Source organism: Podarcis filfolensis (assembly GCF_964270895.1).
Source record: "Podarcis filfolensis genome assembly, chromosome: 16".
Lineage (NCBI taxonomy): Eukaryota > Metazoa > Chordata > Lepidosauria > Squamata > Lacertidae > Podarcis > Podarcis filfolensis.
Window position 1 is genome coordinate 20952111 of NC_139620.1, and position 27098 is coordinate 20979208.

At 48.6% G+C, this 27098-nt stretch overlaps 1 protein-coding gene across 2 annotated transcripts; it reads left to right on the forward strand.

Annotated features, from left to right (window-relative positions):
• The first annotated feature begins 6608 nt into the window (after positions 1-6608).
• On the forward strand, positions 6609-26732 carry LHX5 (LIM homeobox 5). Of its 2 annotated transcripts, none has more exons than XM_083590413.1 (5): positions 6609-7127; positions 10179-10402; positions 13533-13777; positions 18151-18316; positions 25456-26732. In XM_083590413.1, the coding sequence occupies exons 1-5, from the start codon at positions 6955-6957 to the stop codon at positions 25812-25814; spliced, it is 1167 nt and encodes a 388-aa protein (XP_083446539.1). In that variant the 5' UTR covers positions 6609-6954; the 3' UTR covers positions 25815-26732. The 2 variants fall into 2 exon arrangements, with proteins under 2 accessions (XP_083446539.1, XP_083446538.1); XM_083590412.1 differs by having other exon boundaries at positions 6614-7127; positions 13500-13777; positions 25456-26729.
• The last annotated feature ends 366 nt before the right edge of the window (positions 26733-27098 follow it).

Consider the following 27098-nt stretch of genomic DNA (forward strand, 5'->3'; position numbering starts at 1 on the left):
AAAGACACGATCCTGCCAAGGTTAATCATTTTTAAGGCTGTCTCCTCCTGGGAACGAATAAGCCCCGCTTGGACTCCCTGGGACTTGGTTTCAAGAAGTGTGGAAATGCAATCTAAAAAAAATTTATTTTATTTTTTATTTAGAGACTCTCCCTCCCGCCTTTGGAACAAGGGAGGGATTTAAAGCGCGCGCACATACACTGCACCCTAGCTAAAATAAATGGAAAGTGAAGGCTTTATTTTCCTGATCGAGGCTGCTTAGAGAGAAAAGCCGGTGGAACACAGCGGTGTACACTAACCCTGGCGGGGATTGCGGCCTTGCGCACGTTTGCTTGGGAGAAAGTCCCACTGAATGGTGTGAGGTCTGTTAATTCAGTGCAGGGCGGGGTGCGTATACAGGGGGAGAAAAATGTCAAAGACTAGGCCCCATTCGACAGATTTCTGAGTCATACTTCTCTCTCTCTCTCTCTCTCTCGATTGTAAGTTCCTTGGAGGCAGAGACCTGTTTTATTGCGCCCTGCAAAGCATCGTGCAAGCAAACAAATAAACAAACAAGCCTGCGTTGGATTTTGGCAAAAAAAAAGCGCCTTTCAGTCTAGCTTTAACTCCTACTCAGAGTAGACCCACTGAGATCAATAGGCCGAAGGCATTTTTTTCTATTAACTTCAGCGGGTCTACTCTGAGTAGGACTAAGATTGGACACAACACAGAGACACATTCCTTTGGGGGTTTGGCTGGAAACGCGCTTTTAGACTACGCAGCAACACTAGGGAACCAGACCCCGCAGAAGTGCAACTCCCATCATTCCGGACCTATTGGCCCTGGTCCTGGCTGCCGCCGCTGGGGCTGCTGGGAATTAGAGTCCCAATATCTGGAAGGCCACGCGTTCCCCATCCCTCATAATAGACAGCTTGGAGCCCCCGAAGCCACTAACACGCGCGCCCACGTCTTTCCCCCTCCCTTCCTCCCCCATGTGTGTCTTTTAAACAACACTCCTGTAAGGTTGGCGGGGGCGATGGGGAGTGGGGAATAATTTGGAATATCAACAAAAGAAAAAACCCGTCGCAATGCCAAACAGATAGGTAATTAATTACAAAACTCAGGGGGGATATGCAGAGTGCAGCCTTACAAATTCTACAGAGCTTAACTGATTGGAAACAGATGATTATCTTGTTTGTCTTTTCGCTGTTTCCTTTATCCCTCCGCCGTCTGTTGCGCTGTAATGTTGATACACTTTACTCTCTTCAAAGGGGCGCTTTGCTGCTTTCTTTTCTTTTCCTTTCTGTTTTTTTTAATATAGTAAATTCCATCAACAGCGCGCGCGCCTCTTATTACTGTCACCGCCGCAGTTGCCAACGCGCAGTCGCTTTATGAACTAAGGAGAGAGAGAGAGAGAGAGAGAGAGAGAGAGAGAGAGAGAGAGAGAGAGAGAGACTGTAGGGTTTGATTCTCTCTAACCATCTGTTCCAGCGCGCTCGGGACCCCGGAATAGGCCTAGCGGGGGAGGAAGCAATGGAGGAAGAGCTGGAGATTTCGGGGGGGGAGTTATGGGGGAGCTCTAATGTAGTACAATTTGGGGAACGGGAGCAAAAAGATTCCTCTCACACACACACTCACACACACACACACACACACACACACACACACCTTCTTTCCAATGGAAAAAGCTGAAGATTTGTGTGTAGGGAATTGGGGAAAGGGGAGGTTCTGATATAATGTATTACAGTTTGGGGAATGGAGGTATATATAATATACATAAACATACACACGCGTCTCTTTCTTCCAAGCGCAAGAGGAGTGAAAAAGAGCTGAAGATTTGTGCGAGTGGAATGGGGGGGGGGGGCTCCAATGTAGTACAGTTCGGGAAATGGAAGGTGAAAATCTCTCTCTCTCTCTCTCTCTCTCACACACACACACACACACACACACACACCCCTTTCCTTCCCAGTGCATTAAAATGAGGAAGATGGGTGAAAAGCCTGCTCCATCCTGGATGAGGGAGAACTGAAAGGGTGGGAGAAAGAGTTATCTCCTCTTCCCAGATGCTGATAGGGAGGGAAATTATCGATTTTGTGGGCATTATCAGTTCTGATGTATAGATGCCCGGTGATGTGTAAGGAATCGTAGCTGGGTGGGAGAAGGGCTTTCGTCTCCCCCATGCAGATTTTTGAGTAGCCGATAGTGATGACGGCAGGGGATCCGGGTCGGGGGTGGAGGATTTGTGCGTGTGCGCGTTTCTGAGAAAGAGAGGATTGGGTTTAATATGGCCAACCATATTCGAGAGGGATGCTAGCGCCATAAAGGAAGGACCCCTCCGTTGCGCTGCGGCTGCGATCCCAGCCGCGCTGAAGGAAGGAGCGCAACCCCCTGAAGTCATCGGAACTTACTTTAAAGTAAATGCAATGCGATTAGGATTGCGGCAATAAATAAAAGAAATCATGGTGGTTGTTGCGGCCGTTCACCGCTCTTTTTCTCCTCCACCTCCTTCCCATAACACCGAAGAATAAATTGGAAGAAGAAGCTGCCAAGGTTGGGTGAAAACGATAAGAACCCCTACATATATCAAATATGTAGACGATAAAGGAGGAAGGAAGCACGTGGCCGGGAGATATTAACGATGAGGTTCAGGGTATTCTACGCATTCATAAACGCATGACCAAGTAACTGCGTATCTTTCCACAGATATCTCCGTATAAGAAAGGCTCTCTAGGTAGACGTTCTTCATGCCGAATTGCACTGAAGTTGCACAAACTGGAATCCAGATTCAACCACCTTCGAGTACACATCTCTAGTCTAAAGCTATAGAAACGACCCTTGAAGGCTTTGTGGGGGGTGCATTAATTTTCAGGCTTGCGGACTTTTTCAGTCCAAAGCCCCTTCTATCTACACACCATCAGGGTTTGGATGACTTGTTCTCTACTCGTTTTTCCTTCGTTCCATATAGATTTATGGCGAAGTGTGTGCGTGAACGTGCGCGCTACGCTGTCTCGGCGCTCAGCACACACCTCGTTTATTGGTACATAACAACCTAAACTTCTGCGGTGCGTGGTAAATATAAACGCAAGGTAATTCCTCGGGGTTTTATTCATAGGTAAGGAAACACTCGCCACAGGCAAAGCCACACTAAAAAAAACACAACCCACGAGTAACAATGCATGTTCTACTATATTGTATACGTATACGTGTATATACGCGGGACTCGATTTTCCCTACGCAGGTAAAAACATAGTTTTAAAACTGGAAAGATTTTTTTAAAAAAATCGTTCCCTAAAAAAAAACAACCAACCTGCAGATAAATGCAAGTCCTATTGATATATTTTACCCAATAGAAAATATTTGCAAGAAAGGGCGCGTGGGGCGCCTTTGGAAATGTATGTGTGCATAAAGGTCTTTGTTTTGCCTTGTGTTTGGAAGGAAACAAATATCTAGAGTGTTTATCCACGGATCTCCCCCCGCCCTGCAAATGCTTCTCGAGGACGTGGGTTTCTGCGTGGGAGTCTTTCCGAGTCTCTTCAAGATTCAAAAAGATTTTGAGACCAGAAGGTAAAGGGAGATACGAACGCCAACATTAAATGCCACCAACATAGTCAGTAGGTAGGATACGGATTAACTTCACGTCTTACATGGCAGTTGTGTGAGCGGTATGTTAATAATAGGGAGGGAGATAAGTGCACGTGTGTGTGCGTGCGTGTGATATATGTGTCTGGATGGTACATATAATTGAATTTCCGTTTAGATTGGAAAAGCTTTCGCTAGGAATAATACACCCACGTTTGACAAAGACCTTCGGACCGTGCTAAATATGGGGAGGGGGGTGGCCGTATCTCACACAGAGACCCAAAGAAAACAATCCAGAATCTTAAAACCGAAGTACTCTGCTTTAAGTCGAATTTACCTCCCCACCCTCACCACCCACCCACAAACCTCTACCATCCTCAGACCTTTCTTTGGACACAGAGAACCCCTTCAAACGGGTGGAAACCTGGAAAGATCTTGCAAAAGGGAATAAGCTTAAGGGCGAGAGTCTCAATTTACAATCATTCACACACAACCCTTTTCCTTTTTTAAAATCTCACTGCATATAGTCAAGACAGGAAACGATTTCTGTTTTAATAATAAAAAATAGGTTTGCCAAACTGAATAACATTCCATTTTTAGAACTCTCCACTCCGGTCAAAGTCCAGCGTCTCCCTTGTTCTATAGCTGGTCTCTCTCACTCACATTGGGAACAAAAGTCTTGGCTGCTGGACTCACAGGACAACACACCAGTCCTTTGTTTTGAACAGATTTTTCTGCGTTGGGTCCAAGAAGGGCCATTAATATTCCCTTCGCCACCGACTTCATAAACACACACACACACACACACACGCAAACGCGACCCTCACACACCGAAGCTTTGCCCACCCCCCCTTCCCTCTTGCTCCGACGCGTATTTTAAAATCGGGGCCTTATCCAGCCCAGCGCGCTTCCTCCTTCCCCCCTCCAAAATTAGAAATTGGCCAATAGGCAAATTAAGTGCCTTGGGTTTTTGTTTTGTTTTTTTTCTTACGAAAAATTAGATTCCATTTGAAAGAGGAAGGGGGTCTTCCTAGAGTAAGGATGTGGGAAGGATCCCGTTGAGTCCCCGCCTGGCCTCCTAACGCACCGAGCTCACGTCGAGGAAATAGATTTTCTTTAGGAAGAACGAACGATTCCCATGTTCTCTCTTTTCAGATGGCATCTATTTCAGATGGCGAGCTCTGGGGAAAACGAAGGAAGGGGCATTTATTTGGGTTTCTGCCCTCCCCCCCAGCTCTTCTTTGAAGCTCTGCTTCTCAGCTCCCCCACCCCCCACCCACCCACACTTCTAATGTTGTCGTACAAATGAGGGGGGGAGAGAGTTCTCTCTTTATTATCAGACTTAATGAAATGACTAACTATGTATTTGGGGCTCGGACCATTCACGGCGGCTTTGTGAGAGGCTTGTCAAACCCTCCCATTTCTAGAGAGCAAGGAATGGTTTGGGGTGTGGGGGAGGAGAGAGAACCTTGTAAGTTAATCTCTCCTGTCCCCCCTATTGTCCGTGCACCTTGCATGACAAAAAGAAGGGGGGTGCCAAGCCCTCTCTCCAAATTCCTAGGCAACAGGCGCACGAGGCCAACGACCCCCTCCTCCCCACTCCTGGATCATACACTTCGAAAGTCTTCCTAGATCAGGAATTTTATTTTATTTTATTTTAAAGGGAAGGGAACCTGCCAACACACTCCCAAACCTTCCTAACTGGGCCGTGTGGTGTTTCAATGCACCTTACTCCCAAGTAAGCAAAAAAAACCCCGCCCCACCGATAGGCCTTGAGAGAAACGGGGCTCGGAGAAATCCAATCCACACAGGAGAAGTTAAAGGGGAACACGAAAGATATCGCGGTCTAATCACTCTCGCTTTTTCGCACTCCCCCAGCCTCCGAGTAGCAACTTTAAGGATTCGAGTCTTGGTGAAAATTCTATTCGAACGCTCGTTTCGCGCGAAGATTATTTTATCCTTTTCATTTTCTGCCTCTGCAATTGCTTCCTTGGACAGTTTTCAAGACCCTGGAATTGGAGGGCGGCGGCGTGCGGGGGAAGGGCGGACTAATTGGCAAAGTTTTATTGCTATAATTATTCGCATTAGTGTTATTCACTGGGAGGGGAAGATTCTAGGATTCCCAGGCCCTTTCCCGAGAAGATAAGGAAGGAGGGGGTCCCAAAAGGTTTTATTTTCCCTATTTATTAATATTACTATTATTAAAGAGGGGGAGGGAGAAAGAGAGAAAAAGAAAAATTCAGGGGTTGCATGCCAGTCCTCCTCGGAGTAGACCCACTCGGAAGAATGGGCACAACGAACGCAAGTCCATTCATTTCAACGGGTCTACTCTGAGCAGAACGTGGTAGGATGGGCATTCCGAGAATTACCGGTCCCTTTTCATTTTACTGCCGGGGTGGATTCGTCATCAGTAATATAGTAAATATAATATAATAGTTTCACATACAGAGTCCCTAATAAGTGGCTCGATTTCACACAAACTTTACAGCCCAGATCCTCGCGCGCAGCTGTTTCAGACAGGTAACGCCGCCTGCCCGCTCGCAGCCCAAGCCCCCTCCGGAAAGGAAACCGCGAGGAAAACTATCCTTGGATGCCTTCCTTGCCCCGCACCTGACACCTTTTTAGAGGTTTCTCGAGAGGGGGGCATAAAAGGGCGCCTTTTATTGCTAAAGCTGGCTTATTTCTTTGGGGTGGGGGTGGGGGTCTCCCCAGGACCGATCTACCGATACACACACGCGTCCTCCAGCCCCCCGTGGGCCCCGATCCGCGAGCACCCCCTCCTCCCCAAGGCTCCTGAGGAGGCAAAATACTCACAGAGTACCCCGGCAAGCCAGGTGAAAATCTCGCCCCTCAACAATAGGGCTGCCTTCTTTTTCCCCCTCTGTGCCAAGCGCAAGGCTGGAGCCAATTTAGATATGCTATAAATTAAGAGGTTGCCATAGCCACCGGCTCGCCATTGGCCGCCGCCCACCCGACGTGGCGCCCGACGTCACCAAATCTGAATAAGGATGCGCGAATTACTAAAGCCGGGAGACAAAGCTGGGCGATGGGAACAGCATGAAAGTGGAGCAAAGTCCCGGGCAGCCACCCACACGCCGGCGGAGAGGACCGCGGAAGGGGAGGAAGCGCCGGGCCTGCTGGGCCTCGTCTCTCTCCGCCACCGCTGTCGTCGAGGCTCCCTGCCGGGCCGAGGATGCGTCGCTGCTGACCTGCCCGGACGGCGCCCTGCAGGCGGACCGAGGCGGAGAGAGGAGCTAGCGCGCTGCCCCGACGGCAAGTAGAGAGAGCGAGAGCGCACCGAGAAGCGCGCCGGAGAGGGAGCGCGCGGAGAGGCGAGGTGGGCTGGCAGCGGGGCGCGGCGCGGCGAGATCCCCACCACCCCCATCCGGCCGCGGCTATGATGGTTCACTGTGCCGGCTGCGAGCGGCCGATTTTGGACAGGTTCTTGCTCAACGTCCTGGACCGGGCCTGGCACATCAAGTGCGTCCAGTGTTGCGATTGCAAATGCAACCTGACCGAGAAATGTTTCTCCCGGGAAGGCAAGCTCTACTGTAAGAACGACTTTTTCAGGTGAGGGGCGACGACTCTCCATCTCCTTCCCCCACCCTTAAGCCTCCCCCCTCTCTTTTGTAACCCACCCCCCACCAACACCCCAATAGTCCCTCTTGGATGATGTGGGTTGTAGTCGTAACCCCACTTCCTTAGGGTCTGAGCCCCCACTAAATGGAGTGCGACACCTCTGAGTTTACAATTGCAGCTCCTGAAGTCTTCCCCCACCCCCACCCCGGAAAATTGCACGCCATAGTCCATCCCCTTCAGGACTGCGGTTCTACTCTCCTCTCCACTCTCCAAAAAGTGTTGCTAGTTCTGTATAGCCAATGTGTAAATAGACGCTAAGGGCCCTGGGTCTGAACAACGCCCCCCACTCACACCCCACACAAAGGCCTGATCCCTCTATGGCTGTTTCCTTGGGGTTAAGCCAGGCATCGCCAAGCGTGGTCCTTAAGCATGCGCCCTTTACCCAGGAGTAAGTTCCATCGAAATGGAGGCTTGCTGCTGAACAAAGGGGCATAGGATCGGGCCATCCTAAATTCGGTTCCTAGGGAAGATAGTCCCATGGGGGGGGGCAATGGGATTTACTACCGTGTAAGAGGAAGAGGCTTGCATCCTTTGATTTAGAAACTCAGCCCAAAGACAGAAAGGAGGCGGGGGGGGTCCTGCGATTTTTTATTTTGTTATTTTAAAGGTTTTTATATAGCTTGGTATTGGAAAACACTGACAAATGGGGGGGGGGAGTAGCAAGGTCAAAACCTGCTCTCTCCACCAGCGATGGATTTATCCGAGAGGGCGCGAAATCGGGCTACCCGAATTACCCAGGAAAGACTGAAATAAAAAGAAATACTCCATATCCATTTTGACACAGGCAAGGAGAGCCTCCTTCCTTTAGAGAAAGGGTCGAAAGAAGATTTAGCCTACCATTACGTACACGCTTTCCGTAGGAAGAACACCCACCCATCGAATTCACTAGGGCTTCCTTCCGAGTAAACTCAGGTGTGCTGTTTTGACGTCGAGGCTGCGCTCCAAGGTGGGCTTAGGCGCGCCAAAGCCCATGAATTTCCCGGCGGCACGGTACAAATATTTGTCAGCATGACAGAGGCCCAGAAGCTGGTCCTGAAGTTATTTCGTCTGGAAGTCCAAACGCCCCCCTCCCCACCCCAACAATGCCAAATCGACGCAATCCCCTTCCCCTTGATTTTATCTTTTCCTTGAAAATATAACCAGCACCCCCCCTCCACCCCCTGTTAGTCTGGGCAACCGAGGTTTAAATATATGCAGTCCGACCCTACTCGGGAGTAAGTCCGATTGATTTCAACGGTCTCCTTCACAATTTACAGCTGTCTGCGCAGAAGTTAAAGTCCTATTGATTTCAACCGGGCTTACTCCCAGGTAAGTGGGGCTGCAATTACAGCCTATATAAGCAAAGGATGACAGTTTCGGGGGTAGCTGAGGAGCCCACCCCCACCTCCTAATATACACACATTTAGGCGAATCCATTTTTGTGGCTATTCATAGAGGCACATTATTTTTTCGTCCAGAGGAAAGGGGTCCAAGTCCCCCCCCAAGTATTATTATTATTATTATTATTATTATTATTATTATTATTATTATTATTGAACAATAATATTTTTCAAAGCCCCTTAGATCTTAAAAGCCAGCTGTTTTCAAGTGTTGTCCCCCACCCCGCCAAAAACCTTCGGAGAAGGAGGTGGAAATCTTCGCCTCCTTTGACTGTGGCCCACCCGCATTTCTCACTCCCCCCACCTCCCTTCCTTATTGTCTTCGGGAAAATGAAAATCAACAAATAAACCCTCATTTTGCAAATGCAAATCCATTCCAGCCTTTTGTTTTCGGGCATTAATTGGAGGTAAAGCGCCTATCTGTTTAGAGATGGAAATGGCAGGCACGGGAAGGTGCGGTGCTGTAGGGCGAGAGAGGGGGAGCCGAAGTGACTTCAGCGGGCATAGGGCCCCCCAAGGCAAACGCATATGAATGAATGGAGGCTAAGCTGCTTTTGCACATGTAAACGGGCCTGTAATGGCCATTCTGAATTCTTAGACTTTCCAGCCCCTTCCCTCCCCCACCCCCACTTTTTAAAAACTTTAAACCCCTTGAACGGTTTGGTTTAAAAAATAAAAAATAAAAAATTCTTAATAAGGTGCAGATGAGGCGACCGCCATACAAACTAACCGCACCAAAATGATTTATGGGTTGTAATGTTTTCACTAAATCAACGTCACCGTGGGCCATCCCGGGGAGAAAATGGTGCCAAGAGAAGGAGGTGGTGATGACTTGGAGCCTTGTGCGCTCTATACCCCAAATTCGAGGTGTATGCGGGGGCAGACACACTGACACATCGATACAGAGACCTCGATTTTGTTTTTTTGGACCACATTTCAACAGGCGATTCTTACACGTTGCACACACGCACGCCTAGCTGCCCACACAACTCGCTGCAATAAGGAAAATTAAAAGCGTTTCCACAGCTCTCGTTTCCCCTAAGGCAGCGCGCTTTGCTTTTTGCGACGGCGAGGGGGTGGTTCCTAATGCCTAGATCTAAAGGACCCCAGTTTGGGTCTTTCTACTGTGGCCCCGATTCAGTCCAACGCACCACACACGCCTGGGGGGGGGACGCACCCCAGCTGCCAACAAACAATCAAAAAAGGACCTAGTGAGGGTGTTGCTACAGGCCTCAAGTAGATCAAGCACCCGGGACTGGATCCGACGGGGGTTCTCCTGCGCAAAGTCGGCCGCGATGGCCCAATTCCTCTGGACTGGAGGCGGGAAAGATTGCGTTGGTCGGATCCTGTTCCTTCCCCGTCGCCAAAACTTCTCCAGGGCTAGGTAATAAAATGACCCTTCTGTTCCCCTCCCTCCGCTCCGTCCCAAAATTATTTGGCAGCGTCTACCGGGAAGGTCTAGAAGTTCCCAGCGCGCAAAAATACCATGGAGAGCGGCTCCCCGCTAAGACTCCTTTCCTTCCTTAGTGGGTCCTCATCCTCTCTTTCTCTGACCTCCCCGCTTTTCCTCACCCTACTCTTACGCTATCTCTTTTGTATCCAGGAGGTTTGGGACCAAGTGCGCCGGGTGCGCGCAAGGCATCTCCCCGTCGGACCTGGTGCGCAAAGCCCGGAGCAAAGTCTTTCACCTGAACTGTTTCACTTGCATGGTGTGTAACAAGCAGCTCTCGACGGGCGAGGAGCTTTACATCATCGACGAGAACAAATTCGTCTGCAAGGACGATTACTTGAGCTCGGCCAGCTTGAAAGAAGGCAGTCTCAACTCAGGTGAGCCGACCGAGCCGGCCCTACCCTAGGGCAGGGGGAAGGAGTCGCCTTTGGCAGCCGATATGGAGTGTCAGCCTTTTGTTAGCTATTTGATTCGTGATTTTTTGTGTGTGCGCGCGCGCGCCAGGGAGAAAGAGAAGCGCCTTAGCTCAGTGGTAGAGGATCAGCTTTGTGTGCAGAAGTTCCCGGAATCAGTCCCCGGCATCTCCATATAGGGCTGGGGGAGATGTCTTGTCTTAAAGCCTGGAAAGCTGTGGGTCGGTGCAGAGGCAATACATGGACCAATTTGTGTCTGATTCAGTATCGGACAGCTTCATAGGTTCCTTTGCTTTTTGCCTCAGCTGCCAAAGTAACTCGAACGGCCTGCAGTTGGATAGCGGGCATTTGCTGCTAGGTAGGGGCGGTCTCCTATAACAACTGTACTGTTGCTCTTAGTGAGCGGTACTAGTGATTTTGCTGTTCCTGTTGTTATTATTTATTTTTTGCTGATTGATTGCTGATGTGTGGACACTTAGCCACACTCCTTTGGGAAGTAGGACTCATTGAACTGGGTGCGATTGATTTCCCAGTAAAGGCGCAGAGGCTTGCGCTGTAACGCAGGTCCCTGCCCCGAGTTGCTTGCAAACCTACGCTGGACGGAGAACGAGCAAAGGGAGCGGAGACGGATGGGTCAGAAAGGACACATGAGGACGAGCGCAGCCCCCAGCCCAGGCCTTCAGAGTGATTCTGAGGACCTTCGACGTTGCATTTCTATCGCGCCTTTCTTCGGCCTATTGGAAGGTCCTTTTCTATATCCCACCAGGCCGCGCAGGAGGATTTCTGCGCGAGGCGGGTCTCTGCCTGGAGGAGCTTACAGTTTAACTTTAGACAAAGGGAAGCGGGGAAAGGAGGGAGACAAAAGAGGGACGAGGAGAGTGAAGGAAGGATTTCGCATGGGGAGGGAACAGAAGAATGAGCCGCGGCGGTGAAGACCGTGGTTCCAGTTCTTTCTGTTTGGGGAATTAACCCGTCGGTGCCGAAATGGATTGCACAGCATTAGGGGGGGCGGGGTGCTAGCAACAAGGGACAGTGAAGGAGAGAAGGAAGACCTTGTATTTGTCTACTCTTAAAGCTTTACCCAGAAAAATATCGCTTGGGGGCTGTCGAATTTGTCCCTTTCCTTCTCCATCTTTGTTTTGTTTTCGTTTTGTTTTGTCTTTGTAAAAGAGGGGATTTGGAAGTCACCCTGTTTAGGAGGGCCTTCCCGCTTCCATCTGTGGGGGTATATGACCCTGGTTCCCTGCAGCAGCCGTCGAGGGGGAGGCATCTGGCGGTCCAATCCCCCCCCCCCTTGGAGACACGTTGCATTCGTTTGAATACAATAACTGCTTTTGCTGGATAGGATAGAACCAAAGACCCTCCAATCTCGCGTGTTTTTCTCCGGAGCTTCCAAGCAGGCGCCTCTAGGGAGACCTACAGACCAGTAGAGGTGTCTCCAACGCCTCCCAGAGCCTTTTTGCTTCCTTCCAGCGGTATCAATAAGCTCAAAGCAAATTTCAGAACGGCTTCCCTCTCTTTAGACGGGGCGGGCGTCGATTAATAGGGCCAGCAGGGGAAGTTACTGGTGAGAGCGGGGCCTCCAAGAGGGGCCTGGCTTAGCAAGCCAAACCTCACAGGAACGTAGGAAGCAGCCTTATATTGTCTACCCTGACTGGCAGCGGCTTTCTAGCGATTCAGGCGGGGAATAGTCTCAGCTGTATGGGGGGGGGCGGAAATTCAAGCAGCTAGCTCCCTTCTGCATGCAGAGCAAATGTTCTACCAGTGAGCAGGAATAAAATTAGAACTTTTAGAGCGGGGAGACAAGAAAATTCCTATTGAAAGTAGGTTGAAAGCGAGTGTAGTGTAGCGGTTAAAGTGTTGGGCCTGGGAGATCAGGGTTCGAATCTTCGCTCGGCCATGAAGCTCACTGACTGACCTTGCGTCGGTCTCTGCCTCTCAGAGTAACCTACCTGGGAGGGCTGTTGTGGAGGGAGAACCACGTGTGCCACCTCGAGCTCCTTGTCGGAAAAGTGGGATATAAATGCAAATAGCAACAGCAGCAAATTAGAAGGCAACGTACTGAAGAGGTTGCTGACGGTGTGACGTTTTTGAAAAACAAACCTCATTTTATTTCCCAACTCCTGCAACTGGGACATGCTTCCCTTTGCTCAGAAGTCAACTCCCCTTACCTCCAACAGAGCCGCCTTCCCAAAAACGTGCGTCTCCGATTAAGGCACATAGCCTGGGATTCTTCCCCGCCCCAATGGTCCTGCAACACCCCTTCCAAAACCAGACCTGTCCATATCCCTCCCTCCTTCCATTTTTCTTCTTCTTCAGGATCGGGACCCGGGTGCTTTGGGTTGGGTTGGATCTAGGGGAGAAAGGGACCAAGAGGACTCAGGGTGGAGCGCCGCTGGCCTCTGCTTTTCAGACGGCTTTATTTGTTTGTTTGATTCATTAATGAATCAATTGATTGATTGCATTTCCCTCCGCCTTTGGGATCCTCGGTGCTCCTCAGGGCAGCCTGTGTCCTCTTCCTCCTGTCTTTTCTTTTCACCTTCCGCGTATTTCTTTCGAGGGAGCCCAACCACAAATAGACAACTGCTTTTCTCTGAAAGCAGTACTTGGTGGCTCCCTCCTTAGTAAGATTGAATTGTTTGTGTCGTCCTCCTTTCCCAAAACGGCGCGCAAAGTTCTTCTCCCTGCTCTCACAGCAACCCTGCAAGGTAGGATAGGCCGAGAGGCAGTGATCTCCCTGTGAGCTTCATGGTTTGAGTGGGGATTTGAACCCTGGTCTCCCAGGTCCATGTCTGACCACTACACCACACTTCCACCTTCCTTTCCAGGCCTGTCATCTCTCCTACCCTAGGTCTAAACAGGGTGAAAGCTGATGTTGATTTTGCAGGAGGGGAGGGGTCTTTGCATACCTAAGCCTGGTGACTGATGAACGCTGTCCTGCCAAGTGATCCCTTTGGGAAAGAGAAAGACTGATACCCCTTTCCTTCTGCAAATCTGACCCGTGCAGCTGCTAGCCCTCTCTTCCCAAAGAGTGACGCCCACTCTCCCCTTTCCTTGTCAGTGTCCTCTTGTACCGACCGAAGTCTGTCTCCAGACATCCAGGACCCGATGCAGGACGACACAAAGGAGACCGACAACTCCACCTCCTCCGACAAAGAGACCACAAACAACGAGAATGAGGAGCAGAACTCGGGGACCAAGCGGAGGGGACCCCGGACCACCATCAAAGCTAAGCAGCTGGAGACCCTCAAAGCAGCTTTTGCTGCCACCCCGAAGCCCACCAGGCATATCCGGGAGCAGCTGGCCCAAGAAACGGGACTCAACATGAGAGTCATCCAGGTAAGAGGACCCGCGCCCGGTTGTTGAGTCCGAGCCCCGATGGGACTATCACCTTACCTGTTCTGCACTAGACCATAGAGGGATTTGCTCATCTCTGTGCATTTTGGTGGCCTTTAGGGGTGATAGAGCCACTGTTCTTTGGAATGCAGCGTTCCCTATAACAAGCCGCGCACCCTTGTCTACCGAAAGGGGGTGATCTTCTACATGTTGCAGATTGCATCATAGCTTGTCACCAATGACATCAGCAAAGGGTCTCCTGTGATGTGATGTCATCTGGGCTGTAGATGATGTGACACACTCACTGACTCACATCACTCAGCAACAACCAGGAAAGTTGGAAGGAGCTACAGAAATCTTCAGGCTTTTTGTCCTCCTTACCAGAAGGTGGCCATCATTTTACCTCCGTTCTTCATCCTGAAATGTTTTGGGAAACCTTCGTTTACTTAAGTGTGGAATATTAGAATACTTGTTTTTATGGATAGTGGAAATCCGGATGGGTAGTACTAAAGTATAGGCTTGTTGGTTTGCTTGTTGCAGGCTATGTGACACCTCCCTCTCTCTTTTTGTAGAAAGGGCAAAACTTTCATGCTTCATCAAAAGGATATCGTACACCCCATTATTCCCATTGTCCCACCATGCTAGCTGCCTAGGAAAGCCCAACCTGAGGAACACTTTATGAGGAAGTAAACCTTACCAAATTCATGGGATTTACTCCCCAGCAGACCTGGCTGAAAATCAGTTAAGGGAAAATGTATGCTCAAGTCCCTTTAAAATGAATGTGGATACCAGCCTATTCATGTTTACTTTGAAGTAATAAGTGCTATGAATGCTCAGTCAAGCTTCCTCATAAGGATGCATGCCTAGAATTGTAAAGCCCAGCCCTATCCATGTTTGCAGAGTAGCGTTTCCTAGTCATTTCATTGAGAATTACTTTTGGGTAAATGTGCAAGGAACTGCAGCCTTGGTCCTTAAAGTGCACAGACAGTATTTATGCCTGGCAAAGTTAAATCACTTGTTGTTGTTTAGTCGTGTCCGATTCTTCGTGACCCCATGGACCAGAGCACGCCAGGCACTCCTGTCTTCCACTGCCTCCCTCAGTTTGGTCAAACTCATGTTAGTAGCTTCGAGAACACTGTCCAACCATCTCGTCCTCTGTCGTCCCCTTCTCCTTGTGCCCTCAGTCTTTCCCAACATTAGGGTCTTTCCCAAGGAGTCGAGTCTTCTCATGAGGTGGCCAAAATATTGGAGCCTCAGCTCAGTTAAATCACTGGTCCCCTTAATTTCAACAGGAAAATGAATCCCTCAGTTTACTGCTCTCCAATTGAAATTAACACATAGACAGGTGCTTTACATACCTAGTTGGGCCTTTGGTGCATCTAGCTCAGTATCCTCACTGACTGGGCAGCAGCTCTCCAGGGTTTCAGGAAGAAGAATGTCTTCTTCCCAGACCTACCAGGTAGCCCAGACCTACCAGGACCTTCTGCCTGAGAAGCAGATGCTCCACCATAGAGCTATGGCCCTTCCCCCAGCAATTTACACTGCCCCCATGAGGTTGGAGGTTAGACTGCAATCCTTGGCACAATAGTTATGAAGTTACCTGTAAGTCTTGCTGAAATCAGGATTTCCTCTTGAGTAAACATGCATGGTTTTGAGCTGGTGTTAAGACAGCCATGATGTTGTTGTAAGGTTACTATTTATTTGTTCTGTCCAAGTAAGTCGTACTCAGAGCAGACCCACTGAAACTATTGATTGATTGATTGGACTTGGATTAGTCATGCCCCTTTATTTCAATGGGTCTATGCTGAGTATGTCTCAGTTTAACACAACCCTGTTCTGCTTGAAATATTTCCAGCATTGCAAGACATCTAAGGGAGTTTTTGATAAGCCGTTTTAAACAATGGGAAACATTACATAAATGCAATTTTGCAATAATATAGAGGCAAGTGAAAGGATAGCAAATTAATATTTAAAATTTTTTGTTTTGATTTGTATTGTGCACAGAATTTGAAGGAACTCAAAATGGAACAGTGGTACCTGGTAGCATTCCTATGCAGGGCATTTCAGCAATTTTTATCACACTCCTGTATGATTGCCTTATGTTTTAAATTGGGATGGGGTGCAGGCCAAAAGAACAATGAGTAGCTCTGGTGAGATTCAGGGACTCTTGCTTGACTTACAAAGCAGGCTCTCTTACAATGACTGTTTCGACCCCGAGTTGTAACTTAAACATTAATGGAGCCACAGGGTCATCAGTTGTATCAAGAGTAGACCCACTGAAAATTAATGGACATGGCTAATTTAATTGTCTATCATTTTCAATGGATCTAGTCTAACTTAGCTGGATACAAACCTCAAATCCATCAACTTGGCTCCAGTTATCAATACATTATGATGGCAATATGGATTAATGTCATGAATTTTAGAATATCGTCACATAAGGTAGCTTATGAAAAGTGGGTGAAAAAAATTACTGACTAAAAAAATAGTGCAATACAATCCCTACCTACTAATAAGTAAATCCTATTGAGTTCAGTGGGGCTTACTCCCAGATAAGTGGACAGAGGACTGGGAAAAAGTCATAAAATCATATAGGCATTAATAAAAAATATAGTCATCAAAATTTAGCCATAGAAATGTAGAGAGAGAGACCTCCAAAATGGAAAGGATGGGTTGTAACTGTTGATAGTCCTACTCAAAGTAGACCTATGGAAATGTATCTGTTCTGTGTAAGGCTTGCACTGGATCCAATCCTTTGATGTTTACCTCAATTCAGAGGGCAAGGCAGAAAATGAATAATCCAACGACAACCCCACCCCCAAAGAGGGTTTTTGAAGGATTGTGGATTTGAAACATGGGACCAGTCTTCTTTTGCAAAGCTACAATGGTGCCATGTAGCGCAACCCCAGTCCTCTTCCCCAGGTGTCCTTCCATCTGGGTGGTCCAGTAGCATTATGCCATCTGGAGTCTACTGAAGCAAACCCTACTATTATTATTAGTAGTAGTATTATATTTTATTTATACGCTGCCCATCTGGCTGGGTTTCCCCAGCCACTTTGGGCAGCTTACAGATCAGATTCCTCTAGTTCCCCCTGCCTTTTCGTCCTGTCCACGATGAATGAAACAGCCTGCCTAGGACTGAGCATCTTGCAAGTGTGGCTTCTCTCTCTGGAGCAGTTTAATAGAATGACAGTGGAGCTTCCAAGTTCAGAGGCACTATACCTCTTAAGTTCAGCTGCTGAGGTCAGGGGAAAGAGAGAAGGGTGTTGCCTTCATGTTCCGCTTATCTGATTCTCAAAAGCACCTGCTAGTCGAAATGGATGCTGGTCTAGATCAAAGATGGGGAAATGGTGGCCTTTTAGGTGGGACTCCAACACCCATCAGCCTCAGCCAGTATGACCCATGACTAAGCATTATGGGAATTGCAGTCCAACCTGACCTGGCAGCCCACAGATTCCCCTCTCTGGTTCGAATGGACCTTTGATCCCATCTAACAGGAATAGTCTTATGGGTAACATAGGACAGAAGGGAATCCCATTCTGGTACTTTAAAGCACCAGGTTTTTTTGAGAATACTGGAGCAAAACCAATACAAGCACCACCAAGAAGTATTAAAAAATGCAGTGGAAAATCTCTAGAGTATTCTAGGTCAACATGCTTTTTTAAGGCGGGGAAAGTGATGAGTTTAAACAGGAGATATGTTTGGATTGTTTCCCCACACTGCTAATTGTACCATTTAGAGCACACACTACTCCTAGTAGTTGTTACTCCTAGAAGTTATTACTACAGGCATTGCTATGTTGTAGTAGTAGACTGGTGCTTAATTAGGGCACAAAACAGCAGCAGGAGTCATAGCAGCAGAGCCATCATGCAACCTTTCACCCCACAAATTAGCGGGCCTACCCACCCTACTACCCGTCCATGGCAATAGAACATCATTTATTAGTGTAGTAATACATAGGGACTTTTCAGTGTCCTAGGGTCATAGAACTGTAGAGTTGGAAGTGACCCCAAGGGTCATCTACACCAACCCCCTGCAATGCAGGAATCTCAACTATTTAGTCTTCATGGGCAGATCCCGAACCCCTCTTGATGGTCTTGATGGACCTACAAAGAAAATCCTTACGTTTTCCTGCAAGCAGGGGGAGGGGGTATCTTTTTGTCATTGCATGCCCTCCCCCACTTTCTCTTCCCCTCCCCGCTTCTCCATCTTCTCTTCTCTTTATGTATATTTTGAGTTTGATTGGGTGGTGTGTTGGTTTTTTTAATCATAATTTCCTGCCTCTCCATCCGTCGGCCTTTCTTCTGGGTGTTTGTTGGGGTTCAGTCCGGCCGGAGGGCGTTACCGTGGCCTCTCTCCTTCTGTGCCCCCCGCAGGTTTGGTTCCAGAACCGACGGTCCAAGGAGCGAAGGATGAAACAACTGAGCGCGCTGGGTGCCCGGAGACACGCTTTCTTCAGAAGTCCTCGACGCATGCGCCCTCTGGGAGGCCGCTTGGATGAATCCGAAATGCTAGGCTCCACCCCTTATACTTATTACGGAGGTAAGAAGGTCCCCCCACCCCCGATTGGGGGTGGGCGGAATCGTGGTGGGCGCTTTCCCTTCCTTCCCTTCATCCATTCACTTTTTTCTGAGTTTTGTCCCCAAAACCTATTTGAATCCCAATCAAACAAGGACCACCATCCTAGAGGCATTTACCTGGGCATCCTTACCTGAAGCAGATCCACACTAGTTACATTTAAAGCACATGACTTTTCCCAAAGGATCCTGGGAGACTTTTTTCCCCCCTGCGGTACCGGAGACAGTAGGTCTGTGAGTGAGGAACTACAATTCCCATGATTCCTTGAGTAGAAGTTCTGCGCTTTAAATGGGGATTGAATGTTGTGAGCACAGCCAGATTTTACTTCGGAGTAAATGTGCATTTATGGACTAACTTGAAGTCAATACTCTCGCTGCTGAAATTCCGCCCCTTTTGGACATCCCACCAGCTCCTGAAGACGCGCCTCTCTAGACAAGCTAGCTTTGATCTCCTTGCCACAACCTCCTTGTTTAACCGTATTAATTGTTTCTTCAACCATACTGTTTTAATGAATTTGTCCTCTTGTATATTGCGATTATGGATGGTTTGATTAACTGGTTTCATTCATTGTGCGTTTTAACTGGGCGGATATAATTTTTATCATTGGGTTTACATTTGTAAACCGCTTAGAAGCCATTTTCTGACAAGGAAGCTGTATATAAGTACACATATAAATAATCACTAGAGCCCAATTTTCCCTCTGTGCGTATACTGTAATGTTTTATTGTTGCTATGGCCACTGGCTAATGCGAATAAAGTTTTATCTATCAGTCACTAGAGCAAATAACTTAGGGGCTACTTTGAGTAAAACTTGGACCAATTTTGGCTTTGGAGCCAGCCCCTTTAGAATCTGAACCTCCTGCTTCCTGAGGGAGAAAGAGTAAAATTTTCTTTCTTTCTTTCTTTCTTTCTTTCTTTCTTTCTTTCTTTCTTTCGTAGTTTTTCATCTACTTCCTCTCCCCTCCACACACAGATTCTTCCTTTTCCACCTCTCCCCGTCTTCCGCTTTTTTTCCCCTTTCCTCCCTTAATCCCGCTCTTTTCCTGCCTTCGCTAAAATCGCTGAAAATCCGAGGGTGCTCGGAAACCAGGGCCGCCGGTTGTTTGAATTTGCCCGCCCCCTCCCCCAAAAACACACCCTTTCCCCTACTTTTTGCTGTTCCTCTCCTCTTCGTTCTTCTTCCGCCATAGTTGCCCCCCCCCTTGTTGGTTCCTCCTCCCGTTGGTTCCTCTTCTTACCCTCCCCCTGGTTTCCTCTACCGCCGCCCCCTAGCTGGTTCCTCAGTCTAACCCTTTCCAACGGCTTCCCCGACGTTTTTCAGGCCAGCCTCTCCCTCCGCCTCGTCGGTTTTCCTCGACGGGGAGGAGGCGTGGTCCCTGCGTGGATCTCCTCCTCCTTCCCGCCGCCCCGCCCGAGAAAGGGGGCTTTTGTGCGGGAGGGTCCGGCTGTGCCCGACCCCTTTGACGCCCCGCGCTCCCTCGCCCTGCGCTGCGACGAACAAAGCTCCAGCTGCCTCGCCTTTGTACTCTTTTCAGACGGCATTTGTTCCAATTACGGCCGAACCCCAGGCGCGTATGGAAGGCGGCCGCCGCCTCTGGCCAGGGCCCCGGACATTTGTCTTCCAGGAACCGCGTCCCCGTTTCCCCGCACCCCGTCACCTTCCAGCTCCCTGAAGGCGAACCCTGTTAAAAAAAACGACCCCCGGGAGGGAAAATATTTATTTACTTCTTTGAGCAAGGTTCGCCTGGAGGGAACCTGGAAACCCCATTTTCCCGAGGATTCCGAGGTCTGTCTGGTTTCCTGCTCCTTATACCCGGTCTTTGGAAGTAGGGGGTGTTATTTGGCACTCTTCCTTCCCCCAAAAAACACTTCCCCACTTTGTTGTGGGGGAGGAAGGGAAAGGAGAATGTTAGCCGCTTTGAGACTCCTTCGGGTAGTGATAAAGCGGGATATCAAATCCAAACTCTTCTTCTTCTTCTTCCAAAGACAGGAAAGGGGCTTATCCAACTCCTAGGGGTCGAGATCCTTTGCCCCCCCCCATAAAATATTTGAGGGGGCTGGGCCCTCCAAGGTTGACAGGCATTGCCATTCAGATGGTGTGCGCGCCGTGTTTCGTGATCGATTAGGCAGGGCGGGGCTTGCCTGGGCCCCCCAATATTTTATTCAGTTTGGTACCCGTGGAAGGGCTGTAGCTCCGTGGCAGAGCATCTTTCTGGCATGTAGAAGGCCCCAAGCTCCATCCCAAATGGTACCTCCAGATCCCTTGTCTAAGAGAGTCGCTGCCAGCCAGTGCAGGCAAACAAAGCTTGAGTTTAGCTGGCATCAGGCCGTTTTTATGGCTGTGTGCTCCTTCTCCCCTTAAATCGCTAGGGGTAGTTTTCGGGTAGTGACGGGAATGATGCTAGGCTGGTTTGGGAAGTAAGCTTACTTGAACACGGCGGGACTTATTTTCCAATAAGCACTGCAGAGGATTTACTCGTGTGTTTTACGCGTCGCTTTAGCTCTAGTTGTTCCGTGCGCGCGGGCGCGGGTGTTGTTAGGAAGAGGTATACACGAGTGTTATTAAACAATTAAGTAAATAATTAAATGTACATTCTATGTAACTATAATCTGGCGTCAGAAATAAATAAAGCATGCAAACTAATAAAGAAAGCCACAATTTAAGCATCCGAGAAGAACGGGAACAGCCTGTACGTTGGATATTTAGCATGAAAAGTGAAGTCAAATTGTTGTTTAGTCGTTTAGTCATGTCCGACTCTTCGTGACCCCATGGACCAGAGCACGCCAGGCACTCCTGTCTTCCACTGCCTCCCGCAGTTTGGTCAAATAAGATATATTAAAATACACTGCTACGACGTGGTGCCCTGCGGGTGTTTCGGGCTGCCTGAAGAGAAACTCCTGTTCATTGGCGAATTCTAGCTGTTCGCAGAAGTTTCTCCCTTTATTTCTGAGAGTGTATATGTCAAATTATGTGCAGCGAATGCCCTCTTCTCATGGAGAAAAAAAGTGTCTGTGTGAGTGTGCGTAATACAAAAGTATACTTCCGGGAAGAGGGCCTTTTTTTCTGTGGCAGCTCCTAAGCTGTGGAATGCCCTCCTCAGAGAGGTGCGTCTGGCGCCTTCACTACGCAGCTTTTTGCGGGAATGCTGAAGACCGTGGCCTTTGACACTTTAGTGTGTGCTTCCAGATCCCGCCCTCTTCTTGTGAATCAATGTTTTCAACTGTGTCTTTTACTCTGAATTTTAAATAGTTGCAACTGGCCCCGAGACCTGCTGGTGAAGGGCGAGTGATGAATTATTTTTAAAATTATTATTATGAAAAGCAATAACAATAATTAGAACGGCAAGTTAATGCAAGTAACCTCTTCCCCTCTAGAGGATAAGCGTGCGGACTTGGCTCCGGCTGAACACCTTTGTTCTAGGCTTGTGTGGGCCTTCTCCCCCCCCCCCTTTTTAAAAAAGGAATGGGTGTATCTTTAATCGAATTAACATCCTATCCGCCACTGGCGGAGGATGATGGGCGGGGGAGGAAGGTGCAGGCGGGGAGAGAATTGATTAACTCCAGCCGGTTTAAAGCGACTGCTTCTGCCCTTCCTTCCTCCTAGTTTTCCGAAACTAAATTTGCAGCCCAATCTTGCAGCACGTTTACTCTGCGTTGAAGTCCCACCGAATTTTAAGAAGTTTTTTCTCTCCTCCCACCCGGGTTCCTGCTAGTAAAGATTAACTAATTTGAATGTGAAGCTCCAATTTCTGGAGATTTAAGATTTATTTATTTTTTTAATTGTTACAAGCCCCTCTTTCCCTCCTGCGCGTATTTTCTTCAGGCTCGGAGCGTATGGAAGAGGCGTATAGAATCAGGCGCGCATCTGATAGCAGTCCATAAACAAACGAACGTTAAGGCGGCTCCGGGCTTTGATGTGTCTGCTACTTTCTCCACGAACGTTCTGTTTGGAACGCTGTGACGTATCGAATAGAATTCGATGCGGGGGGGTGTCCTTTGAGGATGCTTTTATACCGCTTGAGTGTGTAGTCGGGGGTGTTTGTTTCTGAAGCATAAAATCGGGAGAGGTTTGTGGGGCGTTTTAAACTGTTCCATGACAGTTTAGGCAGGCGGTAGTAGATAGTTGGAGCTTGGAGGCGCCTGTCTGATGCGTCAGGCCAAAAAAAATCCAGTTTTTGGCTTCCCACATCCGCGGAACACGCCAGCCAAGCGCTTAGGCAAAAAAAACCAAAACAAAAAGAGCTGGCTTTTCACCGTCCTCTTTCTGTCGTATTTATTTCGCGGTATACTGCCTCTGGGGATGGAGGTTTGATTTTTGAGCTCCGGCAGCTCATAGTCGTGGCATCCGCCATTAAATTGTTCCAATGATTAAGACAAAACTCACCAAAATTATTGCTTCATTTATTATTGAATGCATTTACTTATTTCTTGTTTTTAAACCCCACACTTTATAAAGAATAATCGCCGTAGATTCACACTGTGTTGTTTTCGGTGACCCCAAACCGTCCACCCCCCCGCCTCCGTGCGCGCGCACACCGATCCCACCCCACAGTAGCTGATCACAGACCCTCATCCGCATGCGGGAAATGGCACAACCGTCTTGCGCGCCATGGCTGCGATCCTACACCCACTCACTGGAGGGGGGCGCGCTACTGAATTGAGTGGAACTTTTGAGTTTACCTGTACAGCATCGAGCTATAAGTGGGTTTCTGGCCTGAAGGCCGTGTCCATGCCTAGGTTTCTGTGGTAGACGTTTATCCTTTGTATAAATGTCTCTGTGTATGTCTCTCTCTGTGTGTGTGTGTGTGTGTGTGTGTGTGTGTGTGTGCTCACTGATCTATAATTTGTGCTGTGAGCTGTTTGGAGGGCAGATCAATGTGAAAATGCGGCACACCAGCAAAAAAAAATTAGTAGCAGTATATTATTATTATTATTATTATTATTATTATTATTATTGATTGTAGTAGTACGTTGTTGTTATTGCCATGTTATACTAATAATAAAATTATTAGTAGTTTACCACCACTATTATTATTATTATTATTATTATTATTATTATTATTACTATTATTACAGCATACTATTGTTCTTGCTGTTGTTGATAATGCATGCAAATAAAATATCAGCTGTTATTGTACTACTATTTCTATGCCACATTTCTATTATTTGTAATAATCGTGGTTGTTAATAATCTTTGCACTTCTCCTGGGGTTATGTCCTGGCCTGTTTCATCTGGCCCACTGTGGATAATTTCAAGTTTGAATCCTGGCGTTTGACCATAGCTGTCAACTTTTCCCTTTTCTTGCGAGGAATCCTATTCGGAATAAGGGAATTTCCCTTTTTTAAAAAAGGGAAAAGTTGACAGCTATGCGTTTGACCCTTCTCGGGCCTTCCTGAGCGTCCTTCATTCCTTTCCGACTGTCCTGGCCTCTGCAGACGTCTTTGTGAGCCTCCCTCTGCTTATTCGAGCGAGGTCAGGGGGGGTGGAGCAGAGAGGGTTTGCTTCTGAGCTGAACAGCCGCCCAACAATGCGCGGGGCCTGCAGCTTCACCTCTCCGAGGTGTTTCTCCGGAAAGGAGTCGAGTTGGATTCAGTGGCGGAGCTGATGCTTGAACTCGGTTGCGCGTAAAGCAAGACTAACGTAAACAGCTCTTGCTTCCGGGAGATGTCAATGGCCAACTATGCTTGCGGAAGGGCTTTTGTCCCAGGTCCCATCCCCGATGACATCTCCGGGTTAGTGCTGGGGAATATTCCCTGCCCGGAACCCCGGAGAGGAGCCTCTGCCAGCCATTGCGCGCAGCACTGAACTGCATGACGCGCAATGGTCTCAACTCCCCAAACTGGCAAGGCAAGCCAGCTCTGTGGGCGCGGCTGCCCACCCGCCCTGGTCGTCCAGGAGAGAAATGGCAGGAAGCCAGCGGTGTCTTCTTCTGTTTCCTAGCCCAGGGCTGGCAAATCCCGTTGGCATCGATATGTTGATGTATTGCTTTTTTGTTTGCTTGCTTATCCCTTCCTCCACGGAGATTGCTCTGTCTCCCCACCCCTCAAGTTTATCCTCACAACAACCCTGTGAGGTAGGGTAGGTTGAGAAATAGTGATTTGCCACAGGTCGCTCACTTAGGGATTCATGGCCGAGCGGGGAATTGAACCCGGACCTCCCCAACCTCGGTCCAGAGCTCTAACCATTGCACCACACCACCTCTCCATCCATGGGATTTTTTAATGGTTAACTGAGGGGAGGAAAGCTCATACTAATAACAAACTTTTGTTGTTGTTTAGTCGTTTAGTCGTGTCCGATTCTTCGTGACCCCATGGACCAGAGCACGCCAGGCACTTCTGTCTTCCACTGCCTCCCGCAGTTTGGTCAAACTCATGCTGGTAGCTTCGAGAACACTGTCCAAGCATCTCGTCCTCTGTCGTCCTTGTGCCCTCCTTGTGCCCTCAGTCTTTCCCAACATCAGGGTCTTTTCCAGGGAGTCTTCTCTTCTCATGAGGTGGCCAAAGTATTGGGGCCTCAGCTTCAGGATCTGTCCTTCCAGTGAGCACTCAGGGCTGATTTCCTTAAGAATGGATAGGTTTGATCTTCTTGCAGTCCAGGGGACTCTCAAGAGTCTCCTCCAGCACCATAATTCAAAAGCATCAATTCTTCGGCGATCAGCCTTCTTTATGGTCCAGCTCTCACTTCCATACATCACTACAGTGGTACCTCAGGTTAAGTACTTAATTCGTTCCTGAGGTCCGTACTTAACCTGAAACTGTTCTTAACCTGAAGCACCACTTTAGCTAATGGGGCCTCCTGCTGCCGCCGCGCCGCCATCGCGCAATTTCTGTTCTCATCCTGAAGCAAAGTTCTTAACCTGAAGCACTATTTCTGGGTTAGCGGAGTCTGTAACCTGAAGCGTATGTAACCTGAAGCGTATGTAACCTGAGGTACCACTGTAATAACAAACTTAGTTGGTCTCTAAGGTGCTACTGGGAGGAATTTTTTGGTTTTGAGGGGAGGAAGGTTTTTCTCCTTGTAGGATCTCGTCAGCCCGGTTTTAGATCCCGGTCTCACCTGCTCTCACTCTCTCCTCTCTTCCCTCCCTCCCTCTCCCGCTCAGATTACCAAGGCGACTACTATGGCCCTGGGGGCAACTACGACTTCTTCCCGCACGGCCCCCCCTCGCAGGCGCAGTCCCCCGCCGATTCCAGCTACATCCCGACCTCGGGGGCCGGATCCACGCCGCTCGGACCCCTGGAACCCCCTCTCCCCGGGCACCACGCTTCCGAGAACCAAAGGTATACGGATATGATCTCTCACCCCGACACGCCCAGCCCGGAGCCCGGGCTGCCAGGCTCGTTGCACCCCATCCCGGGCGAGGTCTTCAGCGGGGGTCCCAGCCCCCCTTTCTCCATGTCCAGCTACAGCGGGCCCCTTTCGCACCCCAACCAGGAGCTGAACGAGACGGCAGTGTGGTAGAGCCACCCCCTGGCGGAGGGCGCGCGCCTGACCTCACCGGACCGAAAGAAGAGTAGCCCCTTTTTTTTGTCCAGCTCCGTCCGCTCCGTCGGGGCGAAAACTCCGTTTACCAAAAGCGCCACCACCGTGATGCCAAATCGCGCCTCGCCAGACCTCCTCTTCCCCCCACGCCCCTCGGGGGCCGCTCAAGGACCGCGCGCGGCCCGCTGTCTGGCCCCGGGTGGGCTCACAGTGGGGACGTTGGACACGGCTGGCGGGCCCCCCCCAACCAACAAACCAACCCACCCACCCACCCCGGTTGCAGCGCCCAGAGGTGGTTCGCCGTCTTTGTTCGAGGAACCTCTCGCAGCGAATCTCTGGAACTCGCCCATTCGTTGGACCAAAGCTGGACTCGCCTGTTTCACAGACTGGAGGATGTGAGAAAGAGGTTGGGGAGCAAAACGACCATCACCTGTCCCCGCCCCGTCCAGGATTGCGTCTTGGGTTGTTGTTGTTTTTTTGGGTTGTTTTGGGTTTTTGGTTTTCCTAAATCCGAAAAAAAGAGAGAGAACCAGTTTATTTTAATTAAAAGGTTTATTTTGTGCGTGTTCGATGGTGGCAGGAGAAGGGACTTTGGGAAAAGATCTCCGGAAAGGAGGAATGTTTCATTGGTGACACGTCGCCCCCTCGTGGTAAGTGCTGGAACGACTTGCAGGACTTATTTAAATATGTTGAGAGGGATTTGGGGAGGGTGTTCTTTTTTTGTTTTCTTTATTATTATTATTATTATTAATAATATTATTATATTATAATTATAATTATTTTGGCGGAAATATAACCACAACTACCAATAAAAGTTTTTTAAAAACCCAATTTTGGAATGCGGCTAGCAAACGCCAATCCAGTCTAAACCTTTCTCTGAGGCAACACACCTGTTTAAGAATGTATTATAGTTTTTTGCTCCTAGTTTCTTTATTTTGTATAAAGAAGAAACAAATAAAGTATGTTTTTGTGTTTATTGGTTATTTATTGTACCTTAGTCATCTGAAGTGTCAATTTGCAAATGTGGTAACACCATAAGTAGGAGTACTAGAAAGATTCTCATTCTACTGCTAATTATTTTATCATTTAATGCAGTTAAGAACAACAATAATAATTACAATTAGTATTAATTGGAATAATTCTCATTATTGTTATTCAGAGCAAAAATGATTACTGTTAATTGCAATTAATTGGTGCTGCATTTCTCAGAGTAATCATGAAAAGATGGGGATCTGCCTCAAAGAGTGGGAGAGAAATGCCTTG

Bases quoted from the DNA above. Each gene is read 5' to 3' on its own strand.
- LHX5 (XM_083590412.1), top strand. From the start codon at position 6,955: ATGATGGTTCACTGTGCCGGCTGCGAGCGGCCGATTTTGGACAGGTTC. The intron at 10,403-13,499 runs GTGAGCCGACCG...TTTCCTTGTCAG, and splicing joins AGAAGGCAGTCTCAACTCAG to TGTCCTCTTGTACCGACCGA. The intron at 13,778-18,150 runs GTAAGAGGACCC...TGCCCCCCGCAG, and splicing joins TCAACATGAGAGTCATCCAG to GTTTGGTTCCAGAACCGACG.